The sequence below is a fragment of the Drosophila melanogaster genome, chromosome 2R, assembly GCF_000001215.4.
Source record: "Drosophila melanogaster chromosome 2R".
Classification (NCBI taxonomy): Eukaryota; Metazoa; Arthropoda; class Insecta; order Diptera; family Drosophilidae; genus Drosophila; species Drosophila melanogaster.
In genome coordinates, this window is record NT_033778.4 from 8,940,334 (window position 1) to 8,962,917 (window position 22,584).

The 22,584-nt window shown below is 44.7% G+C and overlaps 6 protein-coding genes and 2 long non-coding RNA genes across 13 annotated transcripts; 5 read left to right on the forward strand and 3 right to left on the reverse strand.

The window, feature by feature from the left end:
• Positions 1–81: 81 nt before the first annotated feature.
• Positions 82–803, forward strand: CG13748 (uncharacterized protein). The gene has a single exon (NM_136586.2). The coding sequence runs from the start codon at positions 136–138 to the stop codon at positions 475–477; it is 342 nt and encodes a 113-aa protein (NP_610430.1). The 5' UTR covers positions 82–135; the 3' UTR covers positions 478–803.
• A 458-nt stretch (positions 804–1,261) lies between these two features.
• lncRNA:CR44273 (long non-coding RNA:CR44273) lies at positions 1,262–2,162 on the forward strand. Its single transcript, NR_124477.1, has one exon. It is a non-coding gene; the product is annotated as a long non-coding RNA:CR44273 (long non-coding RNA).
• A 999-nt stretch (positions 2,163–3,161) lies between these two features.
• Positions 3,162–3,962, forward strand: lncRNA:CR44274 (long non-coding RNA:CR44274). The gene has a single exon (NR_124478.1). It is a non-coding gene; the product is annotated as a long non-coding RNA:CR44274 (long non-coding RNA).
• Positions 3,963–3,964: 2 nt separating this feature from the next.
• CG8230 (uncharacterized protein) lies at positions 3,965–7,011 on the reverse strand. The gene is made up of 5 exons (NM_136587.3): positions 6,796–7,011; positions 5,531–6,716; positions 4,977–5,474; positions 4,795–4,917; positions 3,965–4,722 (listed from the first exon to the last, which is right to left on the reverse strand). The coding sequence occupies exons 1-5, from the start codon at positions 6,936–6,938 to the stop codon at positions 4,573–4,575; spliced, it is 2,100 nt and encodes a 699-aa protein (NP_610431.1). The 5' UTR covers positions 6,939–7,011; the 3' UTR covers positions 3,965–4,572.
• A 336-nt stretch (positions 7,012–7,347) lies between these two features.
• Positions 7,348–10,753, reverse strand: CG33199 (uncharacterized protein). Of its 2 annotated transcripts, none has more exons than NM_001259283.2 (3): positions 10,578–10,753; positions 10,373–10,458; positions 7,348–8,608 (listed from the first exon to the last, which is right to left on the reverse strand). In NM_001259283.2, the coding sequence occupies exons 2-3, from the start codon at positions 10,421–10,423 to the stop codon at positions 8,420–8,422; spliced, it is 240 nt and encodes a 79-aa protein (NP_001246212.1). In that variant the 5' UTR covers positions 10,424–10,458; positions 10,578–10,753; the 3' UTR covers positions 7,348–8,419. The 2 variants fall into 2 exon arrangements, with proteins under 2 accessions (NP_001246212.1, NP_788287.1); NM_176107.4 differs by having other exon boundaries at positions 7,780–8,608.
• CG8229 (uncharacterized protein) lies at positions 7,780–10,753 on the reverse strand. 2 transcript variants are annotated; one of them, NM_136588.4, is made up of 3 exons: positions 10,578–10,753; positions 9,513–10,458; positions 7,780–8,608 (listed from the first exon to the last, which is right to left on the reverse strand). In NM_136588.4, exons 2-3 carry the CDS (start codon positions 10,252–10,254, stop codon positions 8,469–8,471), a joined length of 882 nt encoding a protein of 293 aa, NP_610432.2. In that variant the 5' UTR covers positions 10,255–10,458; positions 10,578–10,753; the 3' UTR covers positions 7,780–8,468. The 2 variants fall into 2 exon arrangements, with proteins under 2 accessions (NP_610432.2, NP_724730.2); NM_165638.2 differs by lacking the exon at positions 7,780–8,608 and having other exon boundaries at positions 9,176–10,458.
• Positions 10,754–11,261: 508 nt separating this feature from the next.
• On the forward strand, positions 11,262–11,909 carry Tom7 (Translocase of outer membrane 7). Of its 2 annotated transcripts, none has more exons than NM_001299291.1 (2): positions 11,262–11,559; positions 11,669–11,909. In NM_001299291.1, exons 1-2 carry the CDS (start codon positions 11,460–11,462, stop codon positions 11,731–11,733), a joined length of 165 nt encoding a protein of 54 aa, NP_001286220.1. In that variant the 5' UTR covers positions 11,262–11,459; the 3' UTR covers positions 11,734–11,909. The 2 variants fall into 2 exon arrangements, with proteins under 2 accessions (NP_001286220.1, NP_610433.1); NM_136589.3 differs by having other exon boundaries at positions 11,384–11,559; positions 11,669–11,847.
• A 96-nt stretch (positions 11,910–12,005) lies between these two features.
• babo (baboon) lies at positions 12,006–22,463 on the forward strand. 3 transcript variants are annotated; one of them, NM_057651.4, is made up of 8 exons: positions 12,006–12,696; positions 12,770–13,084; positions 14,401–14,518; positions 14,626–14,834; positions 18,774–19,001; positions 19,067–19,300; positions 19,357–19,880; positions 19,944–22,463. In NM_057651.4, the coding sequence occupies exons 1-8, from the start codon at positions 12,639–12,641 to the stop codon at positions 20,124–20,126; spliced, it is 1,869 nt and encodes a 622-aa protein (NP_476999.1). In that variant the 5' UTR covers positions 12,006–12,638; the 3' UTR covers positions 20,127–22,463. The 3 variants fall into 3 exon arrangements, with proteins under 3 accessions (NP_476999.1, NP_477000.1, NP_001163092.1); NM_057652.4 differs by lacking the exon at positions 14,626–14,834 and adding an exon at positions 15,380–15,525; NM_001169621.2 differs by lacking the exon at positions 14,626–14,834 and adding an exon at positions 16,696–16,823.
• The last annotated feature ends 121 nt before the right edge of the window (positions 22,464–22,584 follow it).

Here is a 22,584-nt window from a genome sequence, read left to right on the forward strand (position 1 = left end):
CTTCCCTTCGCCCGCTTCGGACTACAAAGTGGCACCATATAAATCCAAAAGCTGGACTGCAGCGCCAACAGTTGCGTGAAGACAATCGCCAAGTGATCAAGTGAATTAAATACGAAGCTAAATCAAGTACACAAAATGCGCGGACAACTGAAAGAGTACGTTGGAGTGGCAGTGGTGCTGATCCTGCTGGCGGGGATCAGATGGAGCGAGGCGTTTCCCATGGACCTCTACGACGACGTGAGCGACTTCTTTGACGCCATCTCGCTGGACGATGTGGCCAATACCGGGCGCAACACCCATCCGGAGCAGTTCTGCCTCATGCCGGCACGCAAGGGCGTCTGCCGCGCCCTGATCCCCCGTTGGCGCTACGATCCGGAGCAGAAGAAGTGCGTGGAGTTCAAGTTCGGCGGCTGTGACGGCAACGAGAACAACTTCGCCAGCTACAAGGACTGCATGTCCACCTGCGAGGGCATGTAGGGCTCTCCGCATCCGCATACGCATTCCGATCCGGATAGCGATCGGTCCTCCGCGACCGATGTGTTGCCAAAGGCGGCTGCTTCCCCTCGAGCTCTGCAATCCAGCGAACCAAAGGCAGCATTCTCCACACCCAAACTCACACACAAACATCACAATCCATGCGACTAACCGTCCCTTCTTCTACCTAATATTTATGTAGTTTCTGTCATTGAATCCATCTACTTTGTACTTTCCTGGGTGTGTCCGTCCAGCACTCACCACCCATCTAGAGCTTAAGTTATTGTGATAAAATACTTGTATGGAATAAAGAGTTTTTTATAACGACCAACTCGATGTGGTGTTCACTGATGTGGGAGAGGTCTACTGATCATCTGAAGCTCACAAATATTTCCTAGAATCTGGAAGATGCTTAAAAAATTAATACCTATAGTATACTATGTATAGTATACTATTTTGGAATCTGGAAGATGCTTAAAAAGTTAATACCTATACTATACTATGCATACTATACTATTTTAGTGCATTTTTTAGTAATCACATAACAAATTTAATAAAAGAACCCTTAAATAGCAACTATTCTTGGTAAAAACAAAACAATGCTATCTTATCCAAATTTCTAGACAATTCTAGCAACTACGAATGTTTGTTTGTTGACTTTCAATCGATTGGAGCCTGCAAAATTCCATTCAGCGATAGACAACTGGTTTATTTTTTTGAATATTTATAAACATTATAAGCATATTGTCTGTTTGGGCCGTTCGAGCCAAGAGTAGCGAAAACAATTACCAACGGCCTCAAAAGTGCGAGATATCGCTGGGCGCAATTGCCGGAGGCGAGTAGCAGCAGGCTAACTTTCATATGTAGATTTCACTTGGAAATGGTCCAAAGCACAGACGAGCTCCCAATGAGAAACTGGCCCATTCATGCGATGGGCAATCAATCGATCGATCGCCCAGATGTAGACGGACATAACCATAGCAAACAAGATCGGCAGCTGCAAAGGTCAGGCACGGCACGGATGGATGAGTGGACCACGTACACGTATGTAGTTGGGTCTAGGCAAACCAGTGCGTCAGCTGCTGAAATACGCACGGATGCGGCGGCGGAGTGACGGAGTCACTCGGAATTCGGCGGATCTGGCGGAGCAAACAAACAAACCGGTGCGAAACCGATTCCAATACCAAATCCGAGCCAAAGTCAAAGCAGGTAAACATAAACAGCCGAGAGGTGCGAATTTATGCTAAGTCGATTGGCAACAGGCCAGTCGGCCAGCCAAAACAGTCAGAGAAAGACCACAAGATCTCCAATTCGGCCAACGTGCCTGCTTGGAACTCACGACTTGGACTCACTTCGAGTCTCGACCTGGAATCTGCGATCTGGAACTGAAACTGGGACTGGGCAAATTTCCAAGATTATTGTGCGGGCCTGCATTCGTCGGTATAAATAGAAAATCGGTGGATCAACGACCTGAAGCCGCTTGCCAAAACAAAAAGCGAAAATGCGGGCCCAGCCGCTACGTTGCAACATCATCCATCCCCAGCGGCGACAAATGAACTGGCTGCCGCTCCAGCTCCATTGGAGTGGTCGATCCCCTCCTGCAGAGCAGTGGCCTGGACAGTGGTCCAACAAAGTAATAGCCATCGGTGGTTAGCTTATGCCCATTCGCCGTTCCCGAGAAATAAGTTACAATGGGAATGGGGTTTCCTTAAGCCGTATCTAAAATACAGCATATTTAATATATATATACATATATAAATTAAAAAGCATAATTTTGTTGAAATATATAAGAAACTGAAAACTTTTTCATTGTTATTGGATTAAAATAACATTGGTCAATAATAACACCACGTTATTGCAATAAAATAGTCATATAAGGAAATAAAATTTTTAAAATTCAATGGAATGGCAAACAAATTTGAAGTAGAAAGCTATTTTTAGGCTGTTAAGCTATGAATGGAGTACATGTACAGCCGTTACTTTTACATTTATCTTAACCTATAAGATAGGTAGTCCTTATACATATTATTATTTTGTATTACTTTTGATAAAAGCGCAATTATATGCATTTACGCATTCATGAAATCCTAATACCATTTCAAGCTTTGCCTTTTGTATAAAGCAGCTTACTAAATTGGCGGCCATTTTGAAGAATGTTTCCAGTTAAGAGTGTGCACTAGTTGCTCATTTCCGACCTTTAACAACTGTATCGCGTTAAACCCAATCATTGTTATTACTTATTAAGTTGGTTTAACTAATTTGCGCTGAAATTTGCCCAACAAACCACAATTGGAGCGGGGAGTGGGAGGGGGTAGAGCGCCAATCAAGTGTGCGCATGCGCAACTCTTTTCGAGTTTTCTTTGCCACTTTTCGATATTCGTTTTTCGCAATGGCAGGCCGAGGGTTGCGAACTCGGCTAAGCTTCTGGCAAATTCTATCAATTGGGAAATTGGCAGCACAATACAAATGGCTAACAAAACGCGGCCCGAAGTCAATAAACCTTTTTAGCCAGCATGGAAAACTAATGGCAAAATGGGGGAAGGGGGGTCCAAAAGAAATTTGAAAAATTTTCGCCGTTTGTTGTGGGCTAAAGTGAATTAAAATGCAGCACGCCATGAAAAGCTCACAATAACAAATTTTCCGCCTTTCGGCGGCGATAAAACAAATGCAATTTTTATCGCAATACTAACCTGTGCGTTGTTATTTGTGTACTTGCTTATTTAAGACACGTACGCAGAGCTGACAAGAGTGCAGCAACAGCGACGAGACCACAACAAAACCTTCAGCGGATTGAGCCCCCATCCTCCAAGTCCAGCCCCCTTTACCGCCCAGCCGTTCAAGTCAACGAACCCCAATGTAAGCAGGCAGTAAAAGTCATCTCGTCGTTTTTCCCGCGGCTTTTTAGTCACATATTTAGCCGATGAAGCTGGTGGTGGGAAAAAAACGTAGCAGTAGTAATAAACAATAAACAAGGCAGCCAGCCCATCATCGTTGTTGTTGCAGCCGATAGTGCAAATATGCACAATGAAGTGCAAACAGCGAAGCCCGTATGCGTAGTGGAAATGATAAACGGGAGAAGAGGTGCTTAAGCATTGTTTACCCGGCGTATACGTAATAAAGGAAACTTCATTTGAAGCTTCCGTTTGGCGATATTTCTTTGGCGAAATATAATGAATACCCATTGGGATATGTGGATATTTAGCTTAAAATAAACTGACCAAATACGAACCCAATGAATCTTGAAGTAATATGACTAACCAATACTTCTCAACACTGAATTCTTTCCAAGAAGTGAACTTCGTTTTTAATGATAAATCCATTTCAAAAGACCAACTACTTTTTTCATAAAACACTGCCACGTTCCGATGACGAATTGCAAAGAAGATCTAATCACATTCTTGTTCTGATAAAAACCAACCCAAATAAATTTGGGCTTTCCGCAGATAACACTAAAGGCTGCCATAGACAGAAGAAAAAACACAAGAGCGTTAACTTTAGTTAATATATAGTTTATCGACGTTTTCAATTGCTAAATACAATACAATATATAATTACCATAGACTAAAATGTAAATATATTTTGCATATATTGTATATTCCGATTCTTTAATATGTATATATACTTTTTATTGGATTTGCTGCTTCCCATTGATTAGAACATCGATCTGTAGGCGTACGGAGCTTAACTTCCCTCTAAACATGCTCATTGCAGTCGGCTTGGCAAAATATGATCATGTTTCAAGGTTGCTATATTTTAACTTGAACAACAATTTCCGACCGGATTGCTTGTTAACATACACATTAGTATAAGCGTAGCTATGTCTATGTATTATCGTTAGTTCTCTCGTTTGCTTTGTCTCCTCTTGTCGTCAACGTTCGAGATGCGCATGCCTCTTATTTAGCGCAACATTTCTCTTGCTTTGTTTTGTTTTTGATACTGCATTTCGACATTTTGGGTTGGATCAAAAGGTAGGGCGTGGTATATGGCTTAAAGATCGGGTAATCCCGCACAGAAGACAAACGGAGAAGCATCGAAACATGGTGGAAACCAAAGCGGAGCCGGGTGTGTGCGTGAGAGGAAGGGATAGAGCAGTAAATATTAGCAGGCTATGTCCGTGGTCACGCTCTTGATGCTCTCCGAGCTGAAGTGCACGCAGCCGTACTTGCAGACCAACGTCCACACATATGGAATGAAGAACTCCTCGGGAGCGTCCTCCTCGACGTACTTAAACTTAAGATCCGGGAACTTCTGCAGGATAAACACAAAAAGAATAAGTGAGCCTGCGATTTGAGTGAGTAACTCATCGAGCGGATTACTTACTCTCAGTCGATCGCTGGACCACTGACTGGCACCTTTAGATATAACCTCGAGCACTTCATTGACCCCAAGCTCGCCTCTCTGCTCCTGGACACGCTGCAGACGCGAGGAGAAGAAACCGACAACCTGAAAACGAAGACAGCATGAGACACATCGCATAATCGGATCGGAACTAGTGCGCATACCATGTCTATGTTTTGGATGACATCCTGGAAGGCGTGGTGACTGCGGAAGCCCTCGAAGACGCTGCGCTTGTACAAAAGAGTGTACACCAAGTTGGGACAGTAGACCAACTGGTTTGTGAGGCAGGAGTTTAGGATTTCCAGCACCATGCGCAACACCTCCTCCAGCACGCTCAGATCTTGTAGCATGTCTTCCGGGGTCGTCGAGACGTTCACAAACACTGCGCTATCGGCCGGCTCCTTGAGCTGCGCATCCAGGCGCGTATGCTTCCGAGCGAGCGTTTCGAACAGCGAGACCAGTCGCTGTGCCACGTAAGGGTGTAGAGCGCGGAAGTGGCCGGACATGTTGGCCAGCGCCGCCAGGCAATTGGTGTGCAAGTACTTGTCGCGCATCTTCAGCATGTTGTACTGTATGGTGCGGATGACGATAAGGATTAGGATGCCGCCCAGCGATATCTCCGATATGGTGCGTTCCGTATACCATGTGATGTTTTTTAGCATCTACAGGGATGAGAAAGGATTAGTAATGCAACTATTAGCACGCACAGATGACCTACTATGGTGTGCACATTCTTGTTGAAGCCCTCGTCTTCACTCAGGATCAGCAGCACGATCAAGGACATGTAGATGTGATGTGAGTTGCTATCGGGGGCGTTGTACAGTGTCTGGAGGATGGGGATCACCAACTGCTCCAAGTCCTGTTGCTGCATGACGAACCGGTAGAAGCGCTCGTTGCGATGGAGCAGCAGATAGAGCAGCAGCGTGGCCTGGTCGATGGTAACGATGGTACACAATGTCTCATATACCGCCGAGAAGTCGATCTGGAAGGAGACAGCTCCCTGTTTTGGTGAATCCTTTGAATCGGCGCAACTGAAAAGGCTAGTCCGATAGGCGTTATCCTGTGCCGTGCAGTGGTTAGTCAGTATCAGGATCAGCAACAGGCTCTGGTTGGCCAGTGGGTAGTGGGTACGGAATCGCTGCGAGAGCTCTCCACCGCCGGCTGCTTGGCCCGCTTTCAGTATGTCTGGCTGCTTACGGAACGTGAAGATGGAAAGCAGCGACTCCGCGATGCCAAAGACAAAGGATCCAGCAGAGCTGGACCCAAACATGGTGTGCGGCACCTCCACAATACGCGCCACAAAATGCAGCAGTGCCGACATCAGCACGTTTGCGTGCTGACACTTGAAGACCGTCCGGAACACGATGGACTTGTCCGTGGGCTGTTGGGCAAACAGATGCACTGACAGCAGGGTGATCAGCATGTTAACGGCCTCTAGGTGCAGGTGGTAGGTGAACTCCTTGACGGGAATCACGACGATTAGGTTCACCAGGGCATCGATGAAGGTCTCAAACTTAGATCCGTCCACAATCACTGGAACCGCAGCCGCCGCCGACTGTTCGGTGGCCTCCATGGCAATGGTGGCGCTCTCCGCCGGCGTCTGTTGCTGCTGCTCCAATGCCGCTTGCAGCAGCTCTGCATTCGGCATAGCCTCAAAGTGCTGCAGCAGCTGGAACTCAGAGCCCGTCTCGTTGATGTACTTGACCAGGCTGCGGATGATGAAGAGCGCGTTGAAGGTCTGCCAGACGTGCATGTTGCTTTCCTGGTCCGACAGCGACAGCAGCTCGCTGGTCTTCTCCAGGAACACGGTCACCAGGGAGCCAAAGTTGCCCGTCTTCAGGTTATTGCCGATGAACGACTGGCACAGCGCCTCTAGCCGGCTGTCCAGGTTGAGCTGGTCCTGACTGAAACACACACCATTTCAAACCGCCCGAGATTAGCCCTGCTGACGTTGTTGCTCCACTCCTGTTCCACTCCACTCACCTGTTCTCCGGCAGCACAATGTTGTAGTTGAGCAGCCCGTTCCAGAAGGCCTCGTCATCGTGGGCGATGTGCTGGCGGCCCACGAAGCGCTGGAGCCACTGGTTGGACCCCAGGTCGGCCGTCCTGCTGACGTTGATGCCCATTCCGCAGTCGAAAGAGTGCTGTTGGCCGGCCAATGGTTATATTGGTGGCACGTCACTTGATCATTGAGCGGGGGGGTGAGGTGCTTACCCTTCCAGTGTGACCCTCGCTCAGCGCTGCGGAAATCCGTGCAGCTGTGGTGCCGCCGCTGCGCAATACTTTTGTCACATGTGGCGCAAAATTCAAATGCGGATTTTTGAAGCTGAAACTAAATTTTTTGAACCTTCGGATGTTGAAACACGTTTATGTGCTGTCCATATAAATGTCCTAAAAATGTAATTCAAGACATTAACGCCTCTACAATGAAATGCAATTGCTAAAGCAATTCTTCGGAAACTGTCCTTGGCACTTTATTATTTTAGAAGTGATAAAGAAATTAAAGAATTTTAGGCGAACCATATATTATATATTTTTAGATAATATGTTGGCTTATTAATATTAATATTATTAATAACCACAACATTATTTTTTGGGAATTAAAGTATTTATTTGCATAAACAAGAAAAAAGAAACTATTCAATAGATTGGGGATTTACAGCGAACTTACGGATGGTGGATAAGCTATTTTAACGTAAATATAACTTTTCAAGGGTATAGAGTATCTAGGCCTTGACAGCCGAAAGTTTATGTTATGCTGTTGATTCTTTTAAAGTACTTAGTTTTCACGCAAATCATCAACGAGTCACTAACCCGAGGAACAAATAATTATTTTTTATATTAGACTAGGAACTATAGGAAAATGTTAAAAATGTTTTATTCATAACCTCTAGGTGCTGGCTTAATATTCATATGTGCTTTAGCATGCATGTTTTAACGGAAACTAGAAATAAAAATCAATATTTTCGAATTGAATATAATGCATTTATTTGAATACGGAACTAGAACTAGTTTGTTTCTTGGATACTGACACAGCCTGCTCGGCGATCTGCAGTCCAACGAAGTCATTATTGTTTTATACCTCCCTACTTAGTCGTTTCTCTGGTTTGCAAATAACTTGTAAATAAATATACGTATATAATAGACTTGTTTACACATAAAATAAATATTACTAAAACGGGCAACAAAAGAGTATAGGAAAATTTGGGATTCCCGCAAGCTCAGCGAATCTTCTCCTCCATCGCTCCTTCGTTCAGTTTGTCTGCCGATGGGCTTTTTTCATACACGATTTATCACAAATTTATTCCTTTTAGTTGGCGACGCATGGTGTGCATGTGTAAACAAGAAAATATATCTATATATGCGCACAGATCCTCGCCTCCGATCAGTTAGTTTATCGAACAGAATATTACAAAACAAGCCTCCATGTCCGAGTTCCGCTTGGGTCTGTGGTGAGTGGGTGACTTAACTTAGGCAAATATACACGATGATGGCGGATGATGAAAATATCGAATGTGTGACCTCAGGACATGGCGCTCTGGCTCCTCATCGCCGCTTCAACCGTTGGCGTTGGCATCGCTCTAATCTTTCTGGCTATAGCTCCATTCTAGAGCTTGCGCAGGCCCTGGTGCTTCTGCTTCTTGGCCAGCAGTTGCTTAAGGCTGAACGAGGACAGCGCGATGCCGAAGAGCGCCAGCATGGTGGCAGAGCGGGTCACCACACGGTTGGGCGACGACGAGCTGGTGGTGAAGCCATGGCTGCAGTGCGTCGTGGCCTGTGTGGACAACGTCGGCGCCTGCGGGAGATAAGATAGGGAGACAAATTTAGTTTTTCGCTCGTTTTATATATATCAATCCAAACAAACAATAAACTTGGCCCACTGCCCGACGGCCCCCGCCCACACAGGCAACTACGCAGCAGAAACAATTTACGCCGGCAGTTGGCAACTAGGTTCAAGTGCCCCGGCCGTCCACACGAATGCGATTACCCCACATGGTCGCACGATTATTGAACTGATTGCAAAGGGTCGATGTAATGCCATATTATCGTGACTGACATCACTATCGCAATCACTGTCACAGCGCTTAGATGACGTTCAACTGCATTATCAGTCAGTCTCTGCAGCTCAACAGCTAATCGCGGCTTGAAACAGATCTCCGCGTGACGCAGTTGCCACGACCTCCTTTCCAAAGTTCACTTCCACTGATAGCACGCTCTCTTGTCGGCAGCGCTATCTCTCCTGTCCACTTGAACATGCTCTAGACGCGTGCCGCGAATTAGTAATCCACAATTTGAGTTGCCAAAAAAAAAAAAAAACATAGCGTAACGGACTTGTTTATAAATAAACGAACTTGAATTCTTATCCGGAGGTTTCATGCATTATTTCATATGCAAATTTATTTCAAATACTTGAGTAAGCTAAATGCCAGCCTATTACGTCCGTGGTGTCGTAAGTTTCGCTTCTGTGGTGGTTTCCAAATGCTCGATCAAGTGCATTACATCCTGTGTGCGAATGCCCCCCCTGCTGGTGGTTCCCTTGGCCAGTCGCTTAGGGCGTCTCCCTACGCCACGTAGCGCGGGTTTGGCTTCTGTGGAATGGCGTTTAATGGCGTCTAGAAACAAGCCGTTCATTCCCGTGTTTAACTCCGGAACACTGATAATAATATTGACGGCAGGCGGCGTTGACGGTGGTGACTGACCTTGCGGCTGGGTGGTTGCTTTCTTGGGCGGACTGCTGAAGGGAGACCCCTTAGATTTGATGCTAGGAGACATCCTCACACTTGCCTTCACACAAGCGGGTAGTAATGGTATTTCAGCTTTGCCTTGCCAGCTTTGGGACGTAGCTCCCTTCAGATGAGCCACATGTTCCTTGGCTTTGGTGTCCTCAGTTTGTACTGCTTTTGCCTTGGGCGGACTTATTAATCTGTCGGGTAAGACGACAGTTGAAGGTACTCCCAGCTCTGATTTCAATGCTTGTGGGGGTTCCTTGCATACGGTACTGTTCTCCTCCAGAAAGCTTAAGTCGGGAAGCTCCAGTTGTGGGCAGGGTTTTTCCTCTGAAGGCGAGTGCAGATTTGGCATGGAACTGGAACTCACATTTGTCTTAAGGGGGGTTTCTGTGGCAGAAGTCAATTGCTGCAGCAGTTCCAATATAAATTCGTCATCATTTGGAGGAGGTTTGGACGTTAAGGCCGCAGGGTGAGAAGGTAGCGTAGCAGCAGGAGATTCAAAAAGTTCAGATTGTGGAGCAGTGATGGGAAGTGCTGCCTCCGAGTTCAGATCTTCATCAGAGGAGACCTCATCGTTGTGTGGCCACAAACAGCTCCTGGACTCGCACTTCAGCAGCTGCTCCTCGAGATTAATGTAAAAGTAGCGCAGCTTGTGATTCCTGCCTTCACTCTGGCACTCCAGACACTCGTCTCCCGGCTGCAGTCGCTGCATTCTCAACGACGATTGTGGTGGTCCTTGGTTTGCCCGGCCGAAAAACTCAGAGGTTTCCCCCAGAATGCGCATGCTGTTTCTGCCGTTTGGCTGCCTGGTTTAATGTGCGTGTGCTCACCTGACCGAAGGTTAAACGGAAAGCGTACAGGCCGAGATTGCTTGTTTTCATGGTCCGTTCCAGTTCCAAATCGAGCAAATCGGGACCTGCAACAGTAGTAGACACGGTATCCGGTTATTCGAGCTTACATAACATCAATTGATTTTTCCCCGACTGCGTGCGCTTTGCTCTTGTTCGCTCATTGCTGGCGTTCTTTATCACTTACGTTTCGTTTGGCAATGGGAACTTTAGTGCTCGGCGCTCTCTGATTAACCGCGATTGCAGGTGCAGCCGATTAAACCAGCAACGTTGCTAAAATTTGGCGAGCAAATGAAAACCAAGAAAACTAAACGATCTAGAACTCATGTGAGTAGCGGGCAAGTGCGAAAGGGACTCGAGATTAGAGATGGGACTTCGAGTGGCTGCGATAGTATCGATCTACGGAGCACTTGCCTGCTGCGAGAGATAGCAGGGGTATTTTTTATTTTTATGCTTCATATTGTTAAGAAATCAACGAAAACTTTGAGCGTTAAAAAGAAGTTTCCTTACTTCAAATTCTTGTTGCATTTCCAACGCTTTCAGAATTTGAAACTTTGGAAATGTAACATCTTTAAAGTTGATGGGAGTACACATGCAAAAATATTGCGGGATCATTAAAAATACGAAAAGGTATTTTTCAGACCAAGCACACTTTTTTCTTTTCATGATATGTGTCCAATAGACAACTTGTCGGTGAAATGGTAGTTAAAAACCTTTATAGTGGAAAATATAAATTAAAGAATATCAGATTAAAACCCAAAGGGCAAAACGGTGTGACCGTTTTAGAAGCGAATTTAAATTTTGCGCTCAAATGTCAATGTTGCCACACCAACAGAAATCTGTATTCGAAATAATTTTACTGATTCTTTAAATTGGTAAATTATTTCAGGCCCAGCAACCTGCGACAAAGCCATCCCAAGAAAATATAAATTGAACGAGTAACCTAACAAAAAGTTTCTGTCAGCTGTTTTATATCGAAAAAAGTGCTGTTTTCCAACACTTCGTTTGCAGTCAGACAAGTTATCATTTCATAATTCGCAAAAGGAGCTAAATTCAATATCCGTACGAAATGAAGCTATCCGAGGGAGTTAAGGATCGTTTGGGATTTGTGGTTGGAGTCGTCCAGACTGGATTCCACTGGGGATTCGTGCCTCTTGTGCTGTATTTGGGTAAGTTGTGGTTCATGTTTTTTGTAATCTACACGCGGCTGGGAAGAAGAAGCAGCGGGGTAATATCAAATGGACCGACATTGATTTTGACCAATTCTCATTTTCGCAGGATTTATGAAGGGAGCTGAGCCTGGCATGCCGCCTCTGAACCTTTTCAGTCTGTTATGGCAGTAAAAATAGTGGACATGATCATTTTGCTGTCGTATGCCCCGCATTTTGGTTCTGGTTGGGTTTCTGGGAACGGGTGCAGTACCTGCAGCTATTGCAAATAAATATCTGTTACAAAACAAATCGAAATTTTTTTATGTATCCTGGAAACAACCAATATTTTAACAAAAATCATTGTCCATAAAAACATAACCGATTGGGCATTTTTACGCACTTCTCTAGCGGGTGGGTGTTTTTCATGGGCAGTCCAGCCTGGGCACACTACTGCAGGTGCGGTCACACTGTTTGCAAATCCACACACACCAGCGCGGTTTTTCGCTGCACAAAATTGTACATTTAAGAAAAAATAGCAGCAATTAATATAAACAAACGGTTGCCCCAGACACCCGAAAGTGCCGGCTGTCCCGCGGAATATGAAATAGTGCCACTTCCCCCGCGCCACTGCCCCAATCACGTGATGAAAATCCGCCTGAAAAGTCGCCCTCGTCCGTGAAATGTAAAGCAGAGCAGAGCAGTTTTTCCAACCAACTTGTGCGGAGTGTGGAGTTCGAGTTTCGCATTGCGGGCCCCCATCGAGATTCGCTAATTGTGAGAATCGCCAGTCTATATTCCCGGCCATGCCCCCGCCAAATGTGGGAATTCGCGGGCGCCTGTCCTACGCGATAAATGCGCAGTTCGGGGCCAATTAGTGGCTGTCTGAGGTGTCCTCCTGCCGCTCCTCCTGCTCCTGCGGCCCCGCCTCGTCCTGCCGCGAAACAACAATCTCATTTGCAGGCCACAGACTTTGAACTTGCGACGCGCGTGTGCGTGCGTGCGATCGTGGAAAACAAAAGAAAAGCTCTCGGGCTGCACAAACAATAACAATAGCTCGGGTCGGGTCGCACACACTATCGTCGGTGCGAATAGCCAACATGTTATCTGCGCTCCGGCTAATCTTCCTGGGCGCTCTGCTCGGCGCCTCTGTTTGCGGTGAGTGTACCCCCCAGCGGTTCCATTAATCTGGATCAGGTGCGAAACTAACCTAAAATCTCCCCCGGTGCAGCCTCCCCCATTGAGTTCGTAATGGACACCAGCCTAAATGGCTCTCGATCTGATCCTGCGACTGCAACCCACCCTGGCAAATGGCCACCGACGACCAAAGCGCCGGCGCTCAGGGCTCCAGCTGGAACAGCTGGACATGCTTATCAGTCGCCATCGTCGTCGCTGGCCGCTGATAACAGAAGCCACGACAACAACAACGCTAGCGCCGTGTCCATGCTGCTGCCGCAAGACGGCGACGCATCTGGAGCTGTGGCCCCTGCTGTTACTCCCCAGCTGCCCATCTACATTGCTCAGCCTAGCGCGAAAAAGCCAGAAAGTAAGTTCCGATTGCCTAACGAGAGTGTAGAGCACACTGCGGACAATGCACCCCGAATTATCTAAACAACAAGAATGTGATAGATTTACAGACTTGTTCCGGTATTGCCTTGCAAACATTTTACTTGACTTCAGTTAACCAGGAAAGTCAGCACAGAGTAAAGGTCATTTTACTTCCCTTTTTTAAGGTGAAATCCATTATTGGGAGAAGATAGAAACCGCTTAGTGGTTATACCTTACTTGTCCGATATATTGACATTTTTGTTGTTGTTGTTTAATAATTAAAATATCTTACCAAGGGTTACTTAATACTTGGCGATCTTTTCGATGCCATAGGGATCTTTTCTCCGTGTGTATATCGCGTGACTGTAACACCTCAAAGACTCTGAACGCTTCTAAAAGGCCGTCTTCGTCTGCGCCTGAGGCTCCGATTCCGTTCCCATATAGTGACGTCACCTCTCCGTGGTGTCAATGAGCTGAGCCAGACAGCTCTCATGGCCCACTCCAACGCTGCCTGGCTGCAGACACCCCCACGTCTGGATGCATTTGCTTGCTGCACTTGGGCACTTGCAACTGCAGTCGGTGCAAAAAAAAGCAGGCCTAAGCACTGGCACTGGCTTCTCGCTGTCCGGGGGAAGGGGAAACTGGTCGCATTGTCTGGCCCTCCACTTTGCACTTGTCTTCTCCGCGTCTGCTTTGTTAATGCTAAATGGTTTTGTTTTTGTTTCATCACGCTCTCGGCGGTGTCGGTGGCGGTAGATGTGGATATGGTAGTGGCTATGGATGTCTATGTGACTGTCTGGGCGAGCGTGTGCCCGGCCAGGTGCCCCGGGGGCATGGTTATGGCAAATCCCAATTTGTGGTCAGGAGATGCCAATCAGCGAGTGGTTGATTTATGGGTCTCTTATTTCTCTAATTAGTTAATTTCTGCCAGCGCCTAATTGATTGATTTGCTTCAATCGGAGTCGGGGCATTTTCTTAATTCGAGAAGTTTGCTACTGCTAACCTATGCTTTTGCGTTTTATTTGTTTAAATAATAAGAAAATCATTAACCGTGGCAAATGAGGCGCGGACCTCTTCCTTTGCTTACCTTTCCACAAGTAATTAATATTCATTAAATATTACAAGAAACACGTGCTTGGTTAGGATCACCTACAAATAGTGAAGATATATCGTTAAGCGAAGAATAAGTTTTTGTTGGTGAGTCGGTTTAAAGTTAACAAATTTTTGGTAGGAATGTATGGATTTGATAGTACTCTAAAGTTTGGTTTTTTGCAAATAGATCTTTATATTAATTTTACCTTTTATGTTCTGCAGACAAGATAAAATGCCACTGTGACACGTGCAAGGAATCGAACAATATATGTGAAACGGACGGCTTTTGTTTCACGTCCGTGGAGAAGAACTCTGATGGGAGCATCATCTTCAGCTACAGGTGAGTGCCGAGAGCCTGAGGAGCAGGCCTTTGATTAGGTTAGCACTTGCCCCTCAGAGCAGCCAGTGTGAATATGTCTGATACGATCGATCTATCGAGCGATGCAGATGTCTGCACAAGTCTCAAATCTTTCCGCCGGGCCGCTCCATCTGGTGTAACGACGGGCTGCACGGCGGACCAACCGCCCGCCCAGTGGGTCGCAATGGCGCCCACGCCTGCTGCAAGGACAGGGACTTCTGCAACCGATTTCTGTGGCCAAAGACGAAGGACCAGAGGAGTGATCGTGTCGAAGAAGGGCGGCAAATCTCCGTCCAAGGTGCGTGCGCTTATGCACGTGTTTCGCTCCCAAAAACCCCTCCTCTCTGACTGCTCCCATTTCTCTGTTCACTCGCACGCCGTTCAACAACCAGTTGCCCAGTTTTGATCGTTCTTTGGACTGTTTCCCCCACTTATGCTCGTTGAGTTGAAGTTTTGAAATGATCATAACCCCAAATGCAGAGCACTACTAATGATGACCTGCTGAAAACCAGAGCGGCGTTACACACACTGTAATCAATATAATTATAATACTCTTCTTGCTACTAACCAGACTGCCACTTCAATTAGCAACAAGCCGAAGGCGGCAACAACTACAGCTGAATCAGAATCAAAATCAGAATCAGATGCAGCAGTAGCAGCATCAGCAGCAACCAACAACCAATGCCAAGCAATACTAATTTCGTATAATTGTTATTTTATTTTCTCTATCTCCCGATATTTCCTTCGCTCCCTTCGGCTCCTCCACTCGAATGAATATATCGAACTTATCGCATTATCCCCGCTCGTTCACATATTTGTGGACTGTGCTGTACGGTGACCCAGTTGCATGGTTGTCAAGTACAATATGCAACGGAGTAAGCCCTTCGAATGCCTCACCAGTAACGAAAGGTTCGATACGTATAGGATTGATTGCTGTAAGAGTGATTTCTGCAATAAGAATGAGATTATGAAGAGGATATTTGAAACAGGTACAGCCGCATTCAAGTAACAAAAACCACACAACCAACAACAATACAATTTCTATCTTTAGTTTGCACTCCTTCTCTAATTCACTGCGCCTAATTAGCACTGCATCAATATGATTAATAGATTAATTATAACAATTCAATAATCTGTAACAATAATTTTTGGTTTAGTTCAGTCTGTTTCCCCTCAGGTGTGCACACCGCCTCAGTTTTCCCCTTAGCTTATTACATATTTACTTTGACTACTTGCACTTTTTCGCTTCTCGGACTCCCACCTCTTCTTTTCTTTTTATTTTTCTTTTTCTTTACCTTTCACTTTTTTCTATTCTCCCTGCTTTTCCGCGTGGCACAAATACACACCATAAATCTTATACGGAATCCAGCCTACAACACCTTATCCTAGTAAATTACACGTATCCTTATGCATGCCAAAGTATCTTTGTAGTTTGTAGAGATCAGAGCTTCCACTCAAGGGGTGAATTCGATTCGTCCTGGAAGCACTCCCACTCGCCTTTCGCTCGCGATGAGGTTTCTTGCCCTCCTTCGCGGGATGTATGTGGTTTTCCTTGGATTTATTGTTTTTAAAATCCCAATTTTCGAGGTTCCACGAATGTTTTCAGCTTACGAAAATCTTTAAAAAAGTTTATGATGTACCTACGCTGTTTTTCCTGGTTTATTGTCTAGCAATGTATGGTTGGGTTCCGATTTTCACTTGGATTTTCTCCTGCTGGAAGAATAATAACAAAATTGTGTGGGAAAGTGAAAAACGGAACTGTTCTGATAAATTGGTGTAAGAGTAAACCCGAACTCTCCCACATTTGGCAGTGGCTCCCTTCCATATTCCCTGGTATTTTTTGATGACCGCGACCGACTCCGCTTACTGCCTTTGCACCCAAAACACAATTGTATCCACCTGCTGCAGCTGACAAACCCACCCCAACCCTTTCCTGGCTGAGCAACCACCAACAAATAAATAAATAAAGGGCTGCTGCTAAAATTTAGCTCGTAAGTGGTAACCAAAGCTGCTTCGCAACTGCACACTGCAACAACTACAACTGCAACAAGAACAAGAAGAACAAGTGCTAATCTCCTACGTAATTTAGTAATGTAGTACTAAAAAGCTAAAGCAAACTAGTAGATAAAACAAACCCCAACTAAATATTATGTATGTAGATGCATAACAGACCAGTTGCCACCTGAAGATCCTACCTCGTGCAAGTTAAATTCGGAAGCGGGCTCTTCTCAGTGCTGCGCCGAAGATTTTTGCAATACGCGTGAGAATTACAGTGGTGTCCTACCAGGTGAGACCAGCAATGCACCGCCAACACCGCCCAACAATTCAACAATTCAACCACCACCAGCCATCGAAGCAGCCACGCCCATGCCATTGCACCACCTCATTTGCGTAGTTTTTTTTGGTATACTCAAATTTGTAACACATTGATTTCACACGAGAAACACATACACGCATAAGCATACCTGGCTAACACACACCTTGCACACCCACGCTTCCAGCGAATCACCCTATCCCACTCCGTCTTCGTCCTTGTTCGTCCTTCGAGGGGAGAGTAAATATGATAAGTTTTCGTTTCGATGTCACAATGAGTTTTGAGTTTGGTAACCTGTAATTGAGAGCTTTTCGAGGAGCACAAAGCACCGAGAAAGCAAAATATATCTTTTTAATTATATTTAAACTAATAAAAATGGGTCAATAAGTAAAATGAAATAATATCCAGTGTTTTTAGAGACTTGCCTAAAAATATATCTTTCAATAGTACTGTGGTCTTAAACTGCAAAACCAATTGGGAACACGTTTTTATTTTGCTCGTTTAATTTCGTTGTTTGTGGTTTGTCGTCCTTGTTTATACATTGACTTCCTTTGCCACATTTCTTGTGAATTATAAGCACCGGCCACATTGTTGCCTAGTCCGCTGGCCCACCGCTTGACCACCCCACAGCCCACAGCCCAAACCCTTTGTTGAGGCCGCCACCTTTCACCTGTCAACCGAGTTTGTGCCGCACCGTCCTGCGGGCTCTGTCTGCTGGCCTGACCTTTGCGTCTTTATCGTATTGACTTGTTAAAACGCATTTAAGGAGGAAGTAAGCAAGGCATTTACCAGCAACAACAAGCCCGTCTCAAGGGCCGCCAGTAGCGACAGCAGCAACCGCACAACCGCCCATCCGCCCACCGGGATAAAGAGGAGGGGCAGGAGCAGGCGGAGGAGGAGGAGAATGAGTTTCAAGAAGCCCTTGCAGACGGTGGCCTTGCTCACCCTCTCCATGAGTCCACCTCTTCCTCCACCTCCCAACCCCAAGTGTCTGTGCCGGTGTGTGAGAGTGTGTGTATCTGTGTGTCTGCCACGTTTCATTCATGTGCAATGCCGCTTTCAGAACTGCAGTTGCAACTGCAAGTCGCAGTCAACGTTCTTTCATTTCATTCATTAACGGCTGCATTTTTTGCCAGCAGTCTGCCGCTTTTCATACTTGTTACCCTAGCAAAAGTTCCATTGGTCCACATAGTGATTGGAAATTAAACTATAAAACTTAACTATGATGATAAGCCTTAAATTCAACATAAGAATAAATTTATTCAAAAATTGTCACACTTATTCAAGTACGATTTCTGATAGTCAATGGAACCCGATGGAACTGAAACTAACTTCCAATAGGGCATTCAGTCGTCCAAGAGGCCAATTTATCATATAGTTTCTCGCAGTTGTTCGCCCATTTCCATTGCACTTTTGTGTTTGTTCAGTGGGAGGTTGGTATGTGTGTATGGATTAGTTCGTCTGCGGAACATTTCGGTTGGAATTCGGGTTTGGATTTGGCTTGTTTCCTTTTTTGTAAGCAGCCGCCAAGTTAGTTTTTTGTTTTATACGTTTTCGTCATTATTATGTAGTTTGTAAGCTCGTTGCCGAATTGAATGCAAAGGTTTGTAAATAACTCGAAATATTCACACGCAGGTCAGTGACGTTTTTGTAAATTAATTACTACATTTAAGTATTATTAACCGCTAATTGTGTTTGGAATGAGCTTTTTGGGTTTCGATTTGTTTAACTTGTTTTGCACCCTGATTTCTTAATGTTATCACGCACATTTACTTGTTAACGGCCTCTTGCATGCCACTCTCGATTGATTGACTAACATTCTGCATTCTCTTTGTATTTATTTTCCATTAATTCGATCACATTTACATGGACCGCATGTCCCGTCTGCCCTTAATAATGAATGCCTTTGTGGGTTTTGTCCAGATTATGTGCCACACCGACTGACCAGCTGGGAGTTTGTGGCTATCATCCTAGGGGCCACCCTCTTCATTTGCTTCACGGGCACCAGTACGTGGTATTATTGCCAGCGTCGCAAGCGAATGGCTAGCGGAAGGACGTTTGCCAAGGAGGATTCGGCGTACGATCCTATTTTGAATGGTAATACAACCATACACGACATCATTGAGATGACCACCTCTGGTTCGGGTTCGGGTGAGTTCCATGGGGGGGTCTAATTCCCGTCTGCATCTTGGCCTCATTATGCACTTCTCTTTCAGCTGGTCTTCCGCTGCTGGTGCAGCGTTCCATTGCCCGACAGGTGCAGCTGTGCCACGTTATCGGAAAGGGACGTTTCGGCGAGGTCTGGCGTGGACGCTGGCGAGGCGAAAACGTGGCGGTCAAGATCTTCTCTAGTCGCGAGGAGTGTTCCTGGTTCCGTGAGGCGGAAATCTATCAGACTGTTATGCTCCGCCACGAGAACATTTTGGGATTCATAGCTGCAGACAACAAGGGTAAGCTTACAGGCCTTTTATCTAAACGCAATCATTTTAATGTATGCTTCTTACAGACAATGGAACTTGGACACAGTTGTGGCTCGTAACAGACTACCATGAAAACGGATCGCTCTTTGACTACCTAACCACGCACCCAGTGGACACCAACACCATGCTGAACATGTCGCTGAGTATTGCCACTGGACTGGCGCATCTGCATATGGACATTGTGGGCACTCGCGGCAAGCCCGCCATCGCCCATCGTGATCTCAAATCCAAAAACATACTGGTCAAATCAAATCTAAGCTGTGCTATTGGAGATTTGGGTCTGGCCGTGCGCCATGTGGAGAAGAATGACTCTGTGGACATACCTTCCACTCATCGCGTGGGTACCAAGCGCTATATGGCGCCCGAGGTGCTGGACGAGAGTATGAATGATCAGCATTTTGACTCGTACAAGCGGGCGGATGTGTACGCCTTTGGACTGATTCTCTGGGAGATTGCGCGTCGCTGCAACATGGGCATGATATACGATGAGTATCAATTGCCGTATTACGATGTCGTGCAACCTGATCCCAGCATTGAGGAGATGAAGAAGGTGAGTCTTTCAAGGAACAAAACGAATGTGGACTCGTGTCATAATTTCATAATTTCTCTAAAGGTGGTTTGCATCGAGAAGTGCCGGCCAAACATTCCAAACCGCTGGCACGCCTCCGATGTGCTCCACAACATGGCCAAGGTGATGAAGGAGTGCTGGTATCCCAATCCTGTGGCCCGATTGACAGCGCTTCGCATCAAAAAGACACTTGCTAGCATCAGTGTGGAGGACAAGGTCAAGAACTGATTGTGGCTTCAGTTTGACGAGTAGCCCTCGTGTCACGCCCCGTGGGATCGGGGGCAGACAAATAGTAGTAACCTGTAACCTGGCCCCGCGTTACCTTAAATGTCCTGGCAGCGCTTGCGAAGCAGTTCCAGAATCCAGAAACCCGTTAAGAAATTAAATACAAAGAAGTTGTAAATATTATGTGCTAACTCATCCTTAAAGTTTCCAATGCTTTGCTTTGTTTCCGTTCAGAACGAGCTCGTTATAAGTTTTGTGTTACACCATCCTCAACTATTGTACATAACCTTCGTTGACATTTTCGCTGAGATTTGCTTGTTTCCGGGCGGAGTGATCAAGGCGGCGCGCCACAAAAAAACTGCCGCACTGCCATTAGAGCTACCAATTAGGGCCTAGTTATATACCAACAAAATAACACATTATATACAATATATATATTTTTTATAAATCCTGTTCGCGAGCGAGAACGAACGCCAGCAAACGAAACGATAAATACATAACGAAAACAAAACAGTAAGACTATGTCAAGACTGAGCAGCAGTGGAAAGCAGTGAGAAAACAACAGATTTGAACCGCAGACAATTTTTAGCCTGCAATGAAATATACAAAACCAGCCACAACAGATCATTAGCAAGAAAAAGATAACTCTTTTAGGCACTAACCAACAGATAAAGTCGATAAACTCAGGAAATCGTAACGTAAAAAATAAAATGAAAGGAATCAAACGATTTGGCGCGCCGCCTGCTCACGAACAGCTTGCCATGCCCACGTCGCTATTGCTGCTGCTGTGCCTCTAAAACTTAATGAACACCACCCCTCTCCCATAAGTAGGTATCCATATTGCTGGAAGCGCTTCTCTTTGTAATCCTATGCTTAAACTATTTTAAAATGTCTACACCAAAACTCTCGACCCTGGCAACCTGCATCGTCACGCATATTTTTTATTTTTGTTATTTCATTTACCTTCATATTGCCTGTGAACATATCCCTTTATAAATCCTGTTTCTTGTTGTTTTATAACCAAAGCTTGTTCTTCCTATTTTATTGTAGCCATAAATAAGTAAACAAAACTATAACTTTACATGGTATATATAAATTTATATACATATATATATGAATTGTATACTATATTTGCTTCTATTATAAATTGTATGGAACTAAATGTTTCGTGAACAAACCTAAACCATTAATTTAATCCTGTGCACAGAGTTTGGGTGCGCTAATTCCGGGTCACACCATATGTTTAACATCATAAATCAACTAAATCTCACATCAAATGCCATAAAGCTAAATGAGTCCATTATCAATGTATACATGTGAAAACACAGTCCATTACCAGAATGCAATAGTAGTTTCAATACAACCCATGTTTCCTTTGACCATCAATACACGCCAGCTGAGAGATTAAAGTAAACATTAATTAACATTTTATTCATTTCGATGTAAGCTAAGAGTAAGAGAAAGATTGTAATTAGGGTTATGATTAAATAGTACCTTCATATTGTTATTTTTTCGGTCTGCGAAATTTACTTTCCTATTTTAATTTAATTTAAGCTTTACTGAAGTTAATCACATCCTGTACGAACACAATCGATTTCTTTGGAAAACAAATCTAAACTAAATTTATAGCTCTATTCGCGTACGTATATTTAGGTTTTGAAACTATTCCTGTAATTGTAAAATCTGTAAATAATCTGTGCATTCAGTGCATGCGAGTCAAACAAAAAATGAGAGACAAGTTTCGAAGGATAGCGGACTTGATATTTGTTTGACTGTTCCAAGCTAAGTTTAAGCCGAAAGTTGTTCTTAAGACTAACCCCCAATACAACCTCCGAAGTGGGGCACTTCCTAAAGCCCACGACCTTAGTCCCTGATCCAAACCAAAAACAACTTAAAAAAAAAACTGAGTTTAAGATTCAATTTAAACCGAAGAACATAAAATCAACAAAAGACTTGAACATGCGCAAAAAACATATAAAAATTAATTTTAAAAATAAATCCTATTTTGCTGGCAAACCACACTTTTGGTTCGAAATTTACAAGAATTCAAGAACTAAAACGATGCACCTTGTGCGGTTTATGTTAGGCTCAAGTAAGCGAAGTAAGTGTCTCAGCCATAAAGTTAGGGACGAAAGCATTTGCAATGTGTATTATTCGTGAATGGATTGGATCATGAGAGATATATAGAATGTCAGAGAGTTGAAGAACGAAAGGAGGAATGATTTACTTGGGTGTAATGTTAAAAACAAAAGCGTTGAAAGTGTAAACAGAGTCTAACTTTTAGCTTTAAGCTGCGTTTTTAATGGCACTTTAAATAAAATTACAAAAATAAAATCAACCGAAAATATTTGTAAAGAATTTTCTGCGGTTTTTATTCACTATCTTCTGGTGTATTTTCAACTATTAATTCATTAAGTTTGCTTGGGCAAGAACATAAAATTTATTATGTAAGTTTATTTTG

Bases quoted from the DNA above. Each gene is read 5' to 3' on its own strand.
- CG13748 (NM_136586.2), top strand. From the start codon at position 136: ATGCGCGGACAACTGAAAGAGTACGTTGGAGTGGCAGTGGTGCTGATC.
- CG8230 (NM_136587.3), bottom strand. From the start codon at position 6,938: ATGGGCATCAACGTCAGCAGGACGGCCGACCTGGGGTCCAACCAGTGG. The intron at 4,918-4,976 runs GTATGCGCACTA...CTTCGTTTTCAG, and splicing joins TCATCCAAAACATAGACATG to GTTGTCGGTTTCTTCTCCTC. The intron at 4,723-4,794 runs GTAAGTAATCCG...TTTATCCTGCAG, and splicing joins GGTCCAGCGATCGACTGAGA to AAGTTCCCGGATCTTAAGTT.
- CG8229 (NM_165638.2), bottom strand. From the start codon at position 10,254: ATGCAGCGACTGCAGCCGGGAGACGAGTGTCTGGAGTGCCAGAGTGAA.
- CG33199 (NM_001259283.2), bottom strand. From the start codon at position 10,423: ATGAAAACAAGCAATCTCGGCCTGTACGCTTTCCGTTTAACCTTCGGT. The intron at 8,609-10,372 runs GTGAGCACACGC...TATCTCCCGCAG, and splicing joins TCCGTTTAACCTTCGGTCAG to GCGCCGACGTTGTCCACACA.
- Tom7 (NM_001299291.1), top strand. From the start codon at position 11,460: ATGAAGCTATCCGAGGGAGTTAAGGATCGTTTGGGATTTGTGGTTGGA. The intron at 11,560-11,668 runs GTAAGTTGTGGT...TCATTTTCGCAG, and splicing joins GCCTCTTGTGCTGTATTTGG to GATTTATGAAGGGAGCTGAG.
- babo (NM_057651.4), top strand. From the start codon at position 12,639: ATGTTATCTGCGCTCCGGCTAATCTTCCTGGGCGCTCTGCTCGGCGCC. The intron at 13,085-14,400 runs GTAAGTTCCGAT...TATGTTCTGCAG, and splicing joins TAGCGCGAAAAAGCCAGAAA to ACAAGATAAAATGCCACTGT. The intron at 14,519-14,625 runs GTGAGTGCCGAG...CGAGCGATGCAG, and splicing joins AGCATCATCTTCAGCTACAG to ATGTCTGCACAAGTCTCAAA.